The following is a 13,215-nucleotide window of genomic DNA, read 5'->3' as shown; positions in this document are numbered from 1 at the left end:
GAAGGAAGGAAGGAAGGAAGGAGCGAAGGAAGGAAGGAAGGAAGGAATGGAAGGAATAGAAGGAAGGAAGCGAAGGGAATGGAAGGAAGGAAGGAAGGAAGGAAGTTGAAGGAAGGATGGAGCCAGAAGGAAGGCATGAAGGAGAAGGAAGGCTGAAGGAAGGAAGGAAGGAAGGAATGAATGAAATAATGAAGGAAATAATGAAGGAAGGAAGGAAGGAAGGCTGCATGAATGAAGAAGGAAGGAAGGAAGGAAGGAAGGGAAGGCTGAAGGAAGGAAGAAGTTGAAGAAGGAAGAAGGAAGGAAGGAAGGAAGGAATAGCTGAAGGAAGGAAGGAAGGAAGGAATGAAGAAGGAAGGAAGCTGAAGGAAGGAATAGGCTGAAGGAAGGAAGGAAGGAAGGAAGGAAGGAAGGAAGGAAGGAAGATTGGGAAGGAATCAAATCTGCTGTGAATCAAATTAACTTTTATTAAATCAAATAATTATCAAAAACACTTTGTATTCTTTGTTCTTATGAAATTCATTTTGGGAAATATTTCCCAATTTATTGCTTAATCTCTCTTTAATTTTTAACTCTCCATTATTTCTAAACAGCCTACCATAGGCTGTAGGAGTGAGAAACTGCACAGGAAACAAGAACTACCAAGTGGCTTAAACAGTGTATGATTTATCTTCTTCATCATATAAAAAAATAGTGAAGATTGTTCATCTATAGAAGTTATGGGATTACATCATGTCATCAAAGATCCAGACTCAATCTAGTTTTCAGCCATAAGCTGAAAGTGATTCTTTTGCTTTCAAGATGGTTGATGGACTCCCATTATCTCCACATTTCATGAAGGATTTTTGGACAGAACTAAAGGAAGAAAAAGGTGCATGCCATCTTTATTCACCACAGTTAGTGAACAAGATGAGGGATATCTGGCAGTCACTATTCTACTACAGTCTTTATGACCAGGGTGATGCTTCACCAAATAGACATCTACTTCATTCAGTAGCTTGAAAATATGCTACTGTTCATCATTAAAAAACAATACACAATGATGTTTGAGAAGTTTCTGTTTCAATGTAGAGGGATAATGAGGCTGAGTAGAGGAAGGTGTTATCCAAGTGATGGCCACAAAACTTTGACTTCATATATATCATATATTTCTATTAGCAAAAGGTGATCAAGCTAGTGCTGATCGTGTTAGTGCTCTAAAAGATGATCATGTTAGTGTTCTAAAAAATTTTTTGTATTCTGCAAATTAGTGTCATTATTTTTTAAATACTCATGTAAATGTTTATTTGGATTAGAATGAACAGACCGTCAAAAGAAATTTCAGAATTTCTTTTATCAGCAAAGAAATAGGATGAGGTATTGGATCCTATACACATTGTTTCAATTCTCAGACATTAATGACTAAGTATTAAAAATGGTTGTAAATATTACCACCTACTTCCACCTATATACACACACACAGACACCTTACTGTTGAATTATATGCCGAAAACTTACTGGATTTAGTTAACCAATGTTACCATAATAAAAAAAAATTAAAAATTAAAATAAAGTCTTAATCTTGAAGGTCAAGTAGAAATTATAAGCATAAAATCTGATTTTAAAATGTTTGTCGAAGAAATAAACAACAAATACTCATAAAAATATTTTAGTGCAATTCTGAGGGAACAGCTGAAAGAGTTATAGAGTGATTTGATGGAAACAAGAAATCACAGATAATTGCCATCATTCTCATTATCTAGCATCCCCACTATGGTTGGACACCAGAAGATACATGTGGAACACGACATCACCATTAAAAACAGACATGGTAATTATGAACACTCCAACACTTTGGTGTTATATTTTTTCCTTGAGTAAAAAATATAAAAGATTAGAGTATGAAAAGAATTCTAAAATGTGGAAAAGGTAATATTTATTTGCCTCTTCTTCTAAAATGGAAAAAAGAAACTGGTTTCAAGTTGCTAAAACATAAACCATTTGTGTGCTCATAAAAAGAATAAAACCCTAAAGATATACACAAATCGTTATATCACACTAATAATGAAAATAAAGCAGATTGTTGGAAGTGACCTAGCTGGGTCTGAAACACCATGCTGACTTTGATAAACGGAAACCAAACATAATCAATTTTAATGGTCAAAAATGTACAACATTGAAACTTGTGTTCCTGGAGGACTCTCCTTTATTTATTTTTAATTGTTTTTATAATAATGAATGCATTTTAAAATGTTTCAAAACATTTTTGTCTGAACTAATTTGATGTCTTGTGTTTTATTCACATTTAATCCTTTTATAATATTAAATAAATATTCTGCTTCCCCCCCACACACACACAATTTCAACCATAGCAATCAAAGTGTATATTCCTCATATACAACAGAATTCAATACATTATTTTTTAGGATGCCCTTGGCTGATGGGATAACAATATATACATTTGACCTTCAAACAACACAGGTTTGAACTTACACTTAAATGCAGGTTATTTTCAATAAATACACAGGTTTCGTATCCATGGATTCAACTAATGGTGGAGTGAAAACTGTACTTTGTCTACGGTTGGGGAACTGAAAATGTGGAGGGTTGACAGTATGCATTGTTTTATGCCATTTTATATAAGGGACTTGAGCCTCCATAAATTTTGTTATCTACAGTGGTCCTGGAACCAGGGCTCTGAGAATACCCAGGGTTGACTGCAGTTAAGTTTTGGGGGAGGCAAAAGTTATACACTAATTTTTAATGGTACAGTGGTCTTTGCCCCTAACCTCTGAGTTCTTCAAACATCAACTGTATTGTTTTCAACATGACTTTAGTGATTTTACCTCTGATCCTAGTTCTAAAGCACTGGATATTAAAAAATATTTTTGTGGTAAAATATGCATAACGTAAAATTTATCACTTTAACCATTTTTAAGTGTACAGTTCAGTGACACAAGTGTATTTACATTGTTGTGCAACCATCATTACTGTTCATTTCCAGAAATTTTTCTTCATTTCAGATAAACTCTGTACCCATCAAACTATAATTCCCCAGTGACCCCTATCCACAGCCCCTGGTAATTACTATTCTACTTTCTGTCTCCATAAATTTGAATATTCTGGTTACCTCATACAAATGGAATTATTCAATATTTGTCCTTTGAGTTTGGCTTATTTCACCTGGCATAATGTTTTCAATTTAATCCATGTTGTTGTGTGTATCAAAATTTCATTCCTTTAAAAGGCTCAATAATGTTCCATTAGAAGTTTATACCATATGTTGTTTATTCATGCATCCATCAATAGAAATTTGGTTTATTTCAATCTTTGGGCTGTTGTAAATAATGCCGCTATCATCATTAATGTACAAATTTCTGCTCAAGTTCTTGTTTTCAAGTGTTTGGATTATGTATCTAAAGGTGAAATTGCTGGATCATATGGTAATTTCATTTGATTCTTGAGGAATTCCTATACTGTTTTCTACTACTTTACATTCCCACCATCGATGCACAAGGGTTACAATTTCTCCACATCCTCACCAACATTTGTTCTTTTGTATTCTTTCTAATAGCTATTCTAATGGGTTGAAGTGGCACCTCATTATCATTTTTTATTTTTCTAATGATTAGTAATGTTGAGCTTATCTCCATCCTTATCAGACATTTGCATATCTTTTTTAGAGAAATGTCTATTCATATCCTTTGCTCATTTTAAAAAAATTTAATAGGGTTGTTAAGTTTTAGGAGTTCTTTATATTTTCTAATTATTAATTCATAGTTAGATATAAGATTTACAAATATTTTCTCTCATTCTATGGGATACATTTAACTTTGTTGATTGCTTTGATGCACAAAAGTTTTTAATTTAGATAAAGTCCAATTTATTTATTTATCTTTTTGCCTATACTTTTTGTGTTATATTCAAGAAATCATTGCCAAATCCAATATCATGAAATTTTCCCCCTACATTTTATTCTAGAAGTTTGGTAGTTTTATATCTTACATTTGAGTTTAGGATCCATTTTGAGTTATTTTTTTGTATATGGTTTAAGTGAAAGGTCCAAGTTCATTCTTTTGCATGTAGCTATTTAGTGTGACTTTCTATGGCAATTTTATTGAAAATCATTTGGCCATATCTGAAAGACTATTTCCGGGCCCTTTATTCTTTTCCACTGGTCTATATGTCTTTGTTTACGTTAGTATCACACTGTTTTGATTACCGTAGTTTTTTTAGCAAATTTGAAATCAATAAGTGGGTGTTCAAATTTTTCTTTTTTTTCAAGATTGTTTTACCTATTTGTAGTCTCTTAAAATTCTATAATGAGTTTTAGGATGTGTTTTTCTATTTCCGCAAAAAACATTGGGATTTTCTAAGTTCTATGTTGAATCTGCAAGTTGCCTTGGGTAGTATTGACAGCTTAACAATCTTTTCTTCGATGCATAAACATGGGATATATTTCTACATGTGTCTTCTTTAATATTGTTCAGCAATGTTTTCTAGTTTTCAGTGTACAAGTCTTTCATTTCCTTGATTAAGTGTATTCCTAAATATTTTATTATTTTTGATGCTATTGTAAATGAAACTGTTTACTTAATTCCCTTTTCAAAATATGCGCCATTAACATGTAGTAATGCAATTGATTATTATGTGTTGATTTTGTGTTCTGCAACTCTGCTGAATTTGTTTACTAGTTCTAAAATTGTGTGTGTATGTGTAATATTTATGATTTTCTACATATAAAGTTATGTCATCTGTGAACAGAGATAATTTTATTTCTTTATGCCGTTTTATTTCTTTATGCCATTTATTTCTTTTTCTTGCTATGGATAGAATTTTCAATACTTTGATGACTAGAAGTCATGAAAGTAATTATCTTTGTATTGTTTTTGATGTTAGAGGAAAAACTAAAAAAATCATCACGTACTATGTGAGCTGTGTGTTTTTTATAGATGGCCTTAAGTACATTGAGGTAGTGTATTTCATTGATTGATTTTTTTTTTATGTTAAACTATCTTTATATTCTGGGAACAAATCCCACTGGTCATATTGTATAAACTTTTTAATATGCTGCTGAATTTCATTTACTAGTTTTTTGTTGAGAAAGTTGCATCAATGTTCAAAATCAATATTGGTTTGTAGTTTTCCTTTCTCATAGTGTCTTTGTATTAGAGTAACATTGGCCTCATACCATGCAACCAGAAGTGTTCTCTCTTGTTCAAATATTTTGGAAGAGTTTGAGAAAGTTTGATTTAATTCTTCTCTAAGTAGTAGAATTTACCAATGAAGCCATCAGTCCAGGAATTATCTTCGTTTCAAAGTTTTTTAAAAAAATTATTATTTTCATTTTAAACTCCTTATGAGTTATAAGTCTATTCAGATTTTCTCTTTCTTTGTGATTTAGTGTTGGTAGATGGGTGTTCCTAGAGATTTTTCCATTTTATCAGACTTATACAAATTGTTGGCTTATAATTTGTCATAGTACTCATAATCCTCAATATTTCTGTAAAAGTAGTAGCAATTTGTAAGTTAAATATTTGAGTTTTCTCTCTTTTTTTAGTCATTCTAGGTAAAGGGTTTTCAATTTTGTTTTTCATTTTTCTATTCTCTATTTTGTTAAGCATCATCTAATCTTTATGATTTCCTTCCTCCTACTAGCTTTGGGTTTAGTATGTTTTTTATTTATTTACTTAGGGTGCAAACTTAGGTTTTTGATTTAAGATCATTTTTCTTTCTTAACGTAAGGGTTTACAGTTAAAATTTTCTCTCAGCAGTGTTTTGCAATATGTCTCATAAGTCTTTGGTGTTTTATGTTCTTGTTTTCATTTGTAATGGTAGTTGATTTAAGATCTATTTTGTCTGATATTATTATAACCATTTATGCTTTCTTTTGTTACTATTTTCATGGAATATCTATTTTAATTCTTCCACTTTCAACATGTTTGTGTCACTAGATACCAAGTGAGTCTTTTGAAGAGAGTCTCTATCAGCACAGAGTTGAAAAATATAATCTAATCTGACAATTTATGCTATTTGATAAACCATTAACATTATTATTAATTATTTATAGAAAAGGATTTGTTTTTGCCATTTTATTATTTATTCTTTGTACTTTTTATAATTTTTTTCCCTCATTTTATTCATTAGCAACTTCCTTGATGTTCTTTAGTGACACTTGACTATTTTTTTTTCATTTCACTTTGTGTATATTCTACAGATGTTTTCTTTATGATTACAACCATATGATTATATATAACATACTAAATTTATAACAATCTACTTTGAATTGATACCAAATTGACTTTAAGCACATAAAAAACTTCCACTCCTTTACTGTTTGCTCTTGACACTTGTTTTTGATGTCAAAAATTGCATGTTTATATACTGTGTAGCCATTAACATAGATTTAAAATTATCTTATGCATGTCTTTTAGACGTCATAGAAATTTTTTTAAATGGAGTTATAAATCAAAATCACATTAATACTGATTTTTATGTTTCCATTTATTTAACTTTACAAGAGATCTTTAATTTTGCACATGATTTCTAGCTGTACACTAGCAACCTTTTATTTAACATGAAGGATTCCTTTTAGTATATTTTTGTAGGCCATGTCTCATGGTGATAAATTCCCTCAGCAATTACTTTAAATGTAAATGAATTAAATGCTCCAATCAAAAGATAGGGTGGCTGAATGGATAAGAAAACAAGATCCTTACATATGCTGCTCACAAGAGACACACTTCAGATTGAAAGACACACAGAAATGGAGAGTACAGCTACGGAAAATGATATTTCATCCATATGGAAACAAAGGCTAGGGTAACAATACTTATCCTAGACAAAATAGACTTTATAACAAAGACTGTAATAAGACAAAGAAAGACCCAATAATGTCACTTCTGGATATTTATCTGAATAAACCCAAAACACTACTTCAAAGGAACATGTGAATCCATATGTTCATTTGTCCATATGTCCATATGTTCACAGTATTATATAATAACCAAGATATGGAGGTGACCTAGGTGTCCATTAATGGATGAATGGATAAAAAAGAGGTGGTACATATATGTGTTAGAATATTACTTAGCCATATAAAAGAACGAAATCTTGCCATCTGCAATAACATGGATGGACCTAGAGGGTACTGTTATGAGTGGAGTAAGCCAGACAGAGAAAGAGAAATGCGATATTATTTCACTTAGGAGTGGAATCTCAAGAAGAAAATAAATAAACAAAACAGAAGCAAACTCATAGAATATTTTGATGGTTGCCAGATAGGAGGAGTTGTGGGGTGGGAAAAAGGGGGAAGGGATTAAGAATTACAAATTGGTAGTTACAAAACAATCATGGGGATATAAAGTATAGCATAAGGAATATAGTCAATAATATTGTAACAACTACGTATGATGTCAGATGAGTGGTGATCACTTTGTAAGTTATATAAATAATCACTTTAGATTGCTTTGGGTATTATATGGACATTTTAACGATGTTAATTTTTCCTACTTATGAGCATGGTATATGCTTCCATTATTTGTATTTTCCTCAATTACTTTCTTTACTGTCTTATAATTTTCCAACTACAAGTCTTTTACCTCATTAATTAAATTTATTCCAAGGTATTTTTTTTGATGCAGTTGCAAATGGGATTGTTTTCTTAATTTCTCTTTCTAATAATTCTTTATTTGGTGTATAGAAATGCAACTCACTTGTGAATATTAATTTTGTGTTCTGCTACTTTACTGAATTCACTTATGAGTTCTAACTCTTGTTAGGTGAAATTTTTAGCGTTCTCTATATATAGTATCATGTCATCTGCAAAGAATGAATTTTACTACTTTCCAATTCAGATGCCTTTTTTTAAAATTTTTTTATTTTAATTTTTTTTATTGTCTAATTGTGGTTAGGACTTCCAATACTTTGTTGAATAGAAGTGGTGAAAGTGGATATCCTTGTCTTGTTCCTGATCATAAGGGGAATGCTTTTAACTTTTCCCTCTTGAGTATGTTAGCTGTGAGTTTGTCATATATGGCCTTTACTATGTTGAAGTATGTTTTGTCTATTCCCACTTTGCTGAAAATTTGTTTTTATCACAAATGAATGCTGGATTTTGTCAAATGCTTTTACTACACTATTGATACAATCATATAATTTTGATTTTTCATTTTGTTTATGCGGTGATGTACAATGTTCATTGATTTGTTGTTATTAAACCAAACTTGTATCCCAGTAATGATCTCACTTGATTATAGTGTATGATCTTTTTAATGTTTTGCTAAATTTGGTTTGCTAATATTTTGGTGGGGATTTTTGCATCTATGTTCATCGGGGATTTTAGTCTATAATTTTATTTTTTGTATTGCCTTTGGAAGCAGGATAATGATGGCCTCTTAAAATGAGGTTGGGAGCCTTCTATCCTCTTGTATTTTTTGGAAGAGTTTGAGAAAAATAGGTGTTAATTCTTCTTTGAATGTATGGTAGAATGAAGCTGTGAAGCCATCTTGTCCAGAACTTTTGTTTGTGGGGAGTTTTTTGAATAATGATTCAGTATTGTTAGTAGTAACTGGTCTGTTCAGATTTTTCTCTTTCTTCTTGTTTCATTCTTGGAACATTGTATGTTTATAGAAATTTATCAATTTCTTCCATATTGTCAAATCTGTTGGCATGCAATTGTAATATTTTCTTCTAATTTTTTGTATTTCCATTCTTTCACTTGTCACTTCTCCTCTTTCATTTCTGATTTTACGTATTTGAGTCCTCTATTTTATATATGATGAGTCTGGTTAAAGGTTTCTCAATTTTGTTTATCTTTTCAAGGAATCAGCTCTTGGTTTTACTGATCTTTTGTAATTTTTAGACTCCATTGTGATTATTTCCATTTTGATCTTTATTATTTCCTTACTTCTACTTACTTTGGGCTCTCTTTGCTGTTCTTTTTCTAGTTCTTTTAGGTGTAACTTAGATTGCTTATTTGAGAAATTTTTTTGTTTTCTTTCTTGAAGTAGCCCTGTATTGTTATGAATTTCCCTCTTAGAACTGCTTTCACTGTGTCCCATAGAGTTTGGATTGTTGTGTTCTTGTTTGTATTTTTCTCTTTTAATTTTTTTCTTGATTTCATTGATAGCTCTTTATTGTTTAGTAGCATGTTATATAGCCTTTATGTGTTAGTGTGTTTTTCAGTTTTTTTTTTTCTTGTAATTGATCTCTAGTTTTATAACTTTGTGTTTGGAGAAGATGCTTGTTATGATTTCAGTCTTCTTAAATTTATTGAGAATTGCTTTGTGGCCTAATATGTGGTCTATCTCGGAAAATGTTCCATGTGTCCTTGAAAATAACATATATTCTGTTGCTTTGAGTGAAATGCTCTAAAAATATTAATTACATTTATGTGATCTAATGTGTCATTTAAGGTTGCTCTTCTCTTGTTGATTTTTCTAGAAGATCTATCCCTTGATGTCAATGGAGTGTTAAAGTTCCCTACTATGACTATGTTACTGTCAATCTCTTCCTTTATGTCAGTTAATATTTGCTTTTTGTATTTAGATGTTCCTATATTAGGTGCATAAATGTTTACAAGGGTTATATCCTGTTGTTGGACTGATCCCTTTATCATTTTGTAATGTACCTTTTTGTCTCTTACTGTAGCCTTTGTTTTAAAGTCTATTTTGTCTAAGTATTAATATCCTAGCTTTTTTTTGTTTTGTTTCCATTTGTATGAAATATCTTTTTCATCCCTTTACTTTCAGTCTGTGTGTGTCTTTCAATCTGAAGTGGGTCTCTTGTAGACAGCATATGTTTAAATCTTGTTTTCTTATCCATTCAGCTATCCTATGTCTTTTGATTGAATTATTTAATTCATTGACATTAAAGTAATTATCGATAGGTATGTGGTTATTGCCTTTTTATTATTCATATATATTTCCTCCTTCTTAAAGAAGTTTCTTTAACATTTCTTGTAATACTTGTTTGATGATGAATTCCTTTAGCTTTTTCTTGTCTGGGAAGCTCTTTATCTCTCTCTCAATTTTAAATGCCAACTTTGTTGGGTAGAGTAGTCCTGATTGTGGTTCCTTACTTTTCATCGCTTTAAATATTTCATGCCATCCTTCTGGCCTGCAAAGGTTTTATTGAGAAATCAGTTAACAGTCTTATGGGGGTTCCCTTTAAATAACTAACTGACTTTGTCTTGTTGCTTTTTAGATTCTTTTTATCTCTAATCTTTGACATTTTAAATACGTTTCTTGATTTGGGTCTCTTTGTCTTTATCTGTTTGGGAATCTCTGCGATTCCTGAACTTGTATGTCTATTTTCTTCACCAGGTCATGAAAGTTTTTGGTCATTATTTCTTCAAATAGGTTCTTAATCATTTGTTCTCTCTTTTTTCTTTCTAGTACCCCTATGAGGTGAATATTGTTATGCCAATGTCCTAGATGCCCTTGAACTATCCTCATTTTTTTAATTCTTTTTTCCTTTTTGCTGTTTCAATTGGTTGTTTTCTGCTATCTCATTACCTAAATCACTGATTTGATCCTCTGCTTCATCTAATCTGCTCTGGATTCCTTCTAGTATATTCTTCATTTCTGACTTTTTAAAATTGGTTTCTAGTTCTTTTCTATGCTTGCTATCTCTTTGTTGAAATTCTCACTAAATTCCTTGAACATCCTTATAACCATTGTTTTGAACTCTGTATCTAAAGCATTGCTTGCCTCCATTTTGTTTTGTTTTGTTTTCCTGGAGTTTTCTCCTATTTTTTCATTTAAGACATTTTTGTTTGTTTGTTTCCTCGTTTTGGTTGCCTCTCTGTATTTGTTTCTATGTATTAGGTAGATATGCTATATCTCCTAGTCTTGGCCAGGTGGCTTTATATAAAATCTGTCCTTTGGGGCACAGTAGTGTAGCCACCCTGGTCACCTGAGCTGGATGCCCCAGGAGTGTCGTTTGTGTGGGTTGTGTGTGACCTCCTGTTGTATTTGAGCTTTGATTGCTGTAGGTACATCAGCAGATGGGATTGACCTTCAGGTTTACTAGCTTTGAGGAGTGCTCACGACCATAGCATATGAGCTGCTATGCAAGGATTAACCCCATGAAGTAGGCTTCATTTTAGCATGTTCAGGTGCCTTCTGAGACCACCCTTTGGAAGTGCAGCTTGTGGGGCTAATCTGGTGGTTTTCTATTATAGTTTAAAGCTGGCCACCAGATGTGCTGGTTCTGGGGCCTCTTGGAAGGGCTTCTTATGCAGGCTAAGTTCACCTGCTGCCTGTGATTGGCCTGGGGTGATCTGGTAGGAGCTACAAAGAGACCCATGGTTGGTAACTGCCTGTTCTGGACTTGGAGGTACTTGGGAGAGGATACACAGCAAATCGAGGTTGGTTGTCACCAGTACTGGGCTTGGGGCAGTTCAGCAAAAGGCCTAGGGAACCCTAGGTCTGCCAATGCCTGTCAGCTGTCTCTAAGGCTCAAAAACTTCCAAGAGTTGTCCAAGAAAAAGTAAAGCTCAGGGCAACAACAGCTACCTGCCAGCCATGATAAAACCTCTGGTGGTGTATAAGTTGGATTGGGCGGATACACAGGGAGTCACCAGGGTGTAGTATGTGCGGCTCACCAGGCCAATGCAAGTTCATATTTGGCCATTTGGGGGAGGGCTCAACACAGAGACAGGAAAGAGGGCATTGTGCTTGCCAACTACAAGGGAGTAGGGCTCAGCACAGGGACAGGAAAGAGGGTATTGTGCTTGCCAACTACAGGGGAGTAGGGCTCAACATAGGCAAAATGGAGGCTCTCAGTCCAGCCCTCACCCTTTAGCCACACTATTCAGTCTCTTCCTGTATGTTTCTGGCATCCCCCAAGTCACAATCCCTCCACTAGAGCTTAGGGTGAGTGCCTGGAAGTGAGAGAGTCTGTGTGTGGGCCATGTCTGGGTTTCCAGCATCCTTCTGTCTCACCCAGATGGATGGAATCTGACTGATTTTCACAGCCAGATGTTTTGGGAGCTGCTCTTCCTGGCACTGGTGAGGGGCAAAGACCCCTCAGTTGAGATCTTCCTCCTGATTCTTGACTATCACAAGAAGGTAGGAACCCAACCTGTTTTGCATCTCTGCCTCTACTCTCAGGTCAAAATGGCTTCTTCTTTATATCTTTAGTTATAGGACCTCTGTTCATCTAATCTTTGGATGGTTCTCCAGGGTGATTGGTCTATATTTTAGTTGTAATTTTAGGGTGGTCATGGGAGGAGGCAAGCACAGTGCTTACCTGCTCCACCATCTTGACCAACACTCCGAATAGTCTATGGAGGGTCATTTTAAATATTTCTTTTCTTATAAGTATCTTGTATTTCATTTTTATGTTTAAATTATGTTCAACATTAGGTTTCACTGTTCTCACATGTTAGATAAGAAGGTTTCACTGTTCTCACATGTTAGATAAATTCCTTGTATTTTATTTTTTCATAAAGCTTTTTTCATTATACTAATTATCACATATTTATCTTTGCCTTTTTTGTCTATTTCATGGTTATACCTTCTATCCCACAATAAGCATGAAAGATGTTTTTATTGTTTTTTTTATTCTCAGGTAATCAGAGTCTCATCTAGTGCTGAAAACATAATAGCATAATATTTATTATTAAATGAATAACTTTTAATTAGATACCAAATACAAATGATTTCAGTTAACTTAGTTTGGCTTATTTCCTTTTAGGTGTGCAAGAATAAGGAATGTATAGATAATACTGAGATTGTTTATGACTGTCCTTCATCAAAATGCAACAATCAGGGTGTAAGTACCAGTACTATGAGGAAAGAATGCAAATCATTAAAAGTGATTCTAGGAAAGAAAACACAGCTACGCACACACACACACTCACACACACATTTATAAACCTCATAAGAAAATCAACCTTATCTGACTTAAGCATTATTTTAAAATTATACTTGAACACAAATATTTTGAGCTACTTATATTTCTCTTTTTTTCAGGTGTGTAATAATAAAGATAACTGTCACTGTAAACCCAGATATTTACCTCCAAACTGCAATACTGAAGATGATTCTTTTCCTGGTGGGAGCATTGACAGTGGCAATTTTCCACCTACAGGAGCACGAAATCCTGGTAAGTATTAATAACAAATTGAAAACATCATTAGAATAACATTTTAATTTATTAAATTAAAATTAATAATATCTAATCTGCCAGTTCATATTTAGATTATGTTTGAACATTAAATAATAAATC

General features: G+C 32.9%; 1 protein-coding gene across 1 annotated transcript in view; it reads left to right on the top strand.

Moving 5' to 3' along the window:
- The window catches only part of ADAM2 (ADAM metallopeptidase domain 2), a 93,685-nt gene that overhangs the window by 74,168 nt on the left and 6,302 nt on the right, over window positions 1-13,215 (top strand). Inside the window, exons 17-18 of the mRNA XM_039853574.1 lie at window positions 12,682-12,759; window positions 12,960-13,092. Coding sequence (XP_039709508.1) covers window positions 12,682-12,759; window positions 12,960-13,092 — 211 coding nt within the window. The remainder of the gene's footprint in view (window positions 1-12,681; window positions 12,760-12,959; window positions 13,093-13,215) is intronic.

This window comes from Pteropus medius, unplaced genomic scaffold, assembly GCF_902729225.1.
Source record: "Pteropus medius unplaced genomic scaffold, Ma_sr-lr_union100, whole genome shotgun sequence".
NCBI classification, from domain to species: Eukaryota; Metazoa; Chordata; class Mammalia; order Chiroptera; family Pteropodidae; genus Pteropus; species Pteropus medius.
This window is presented reverse-complemented; position numbering and strand designations above follow the sequence as displayed.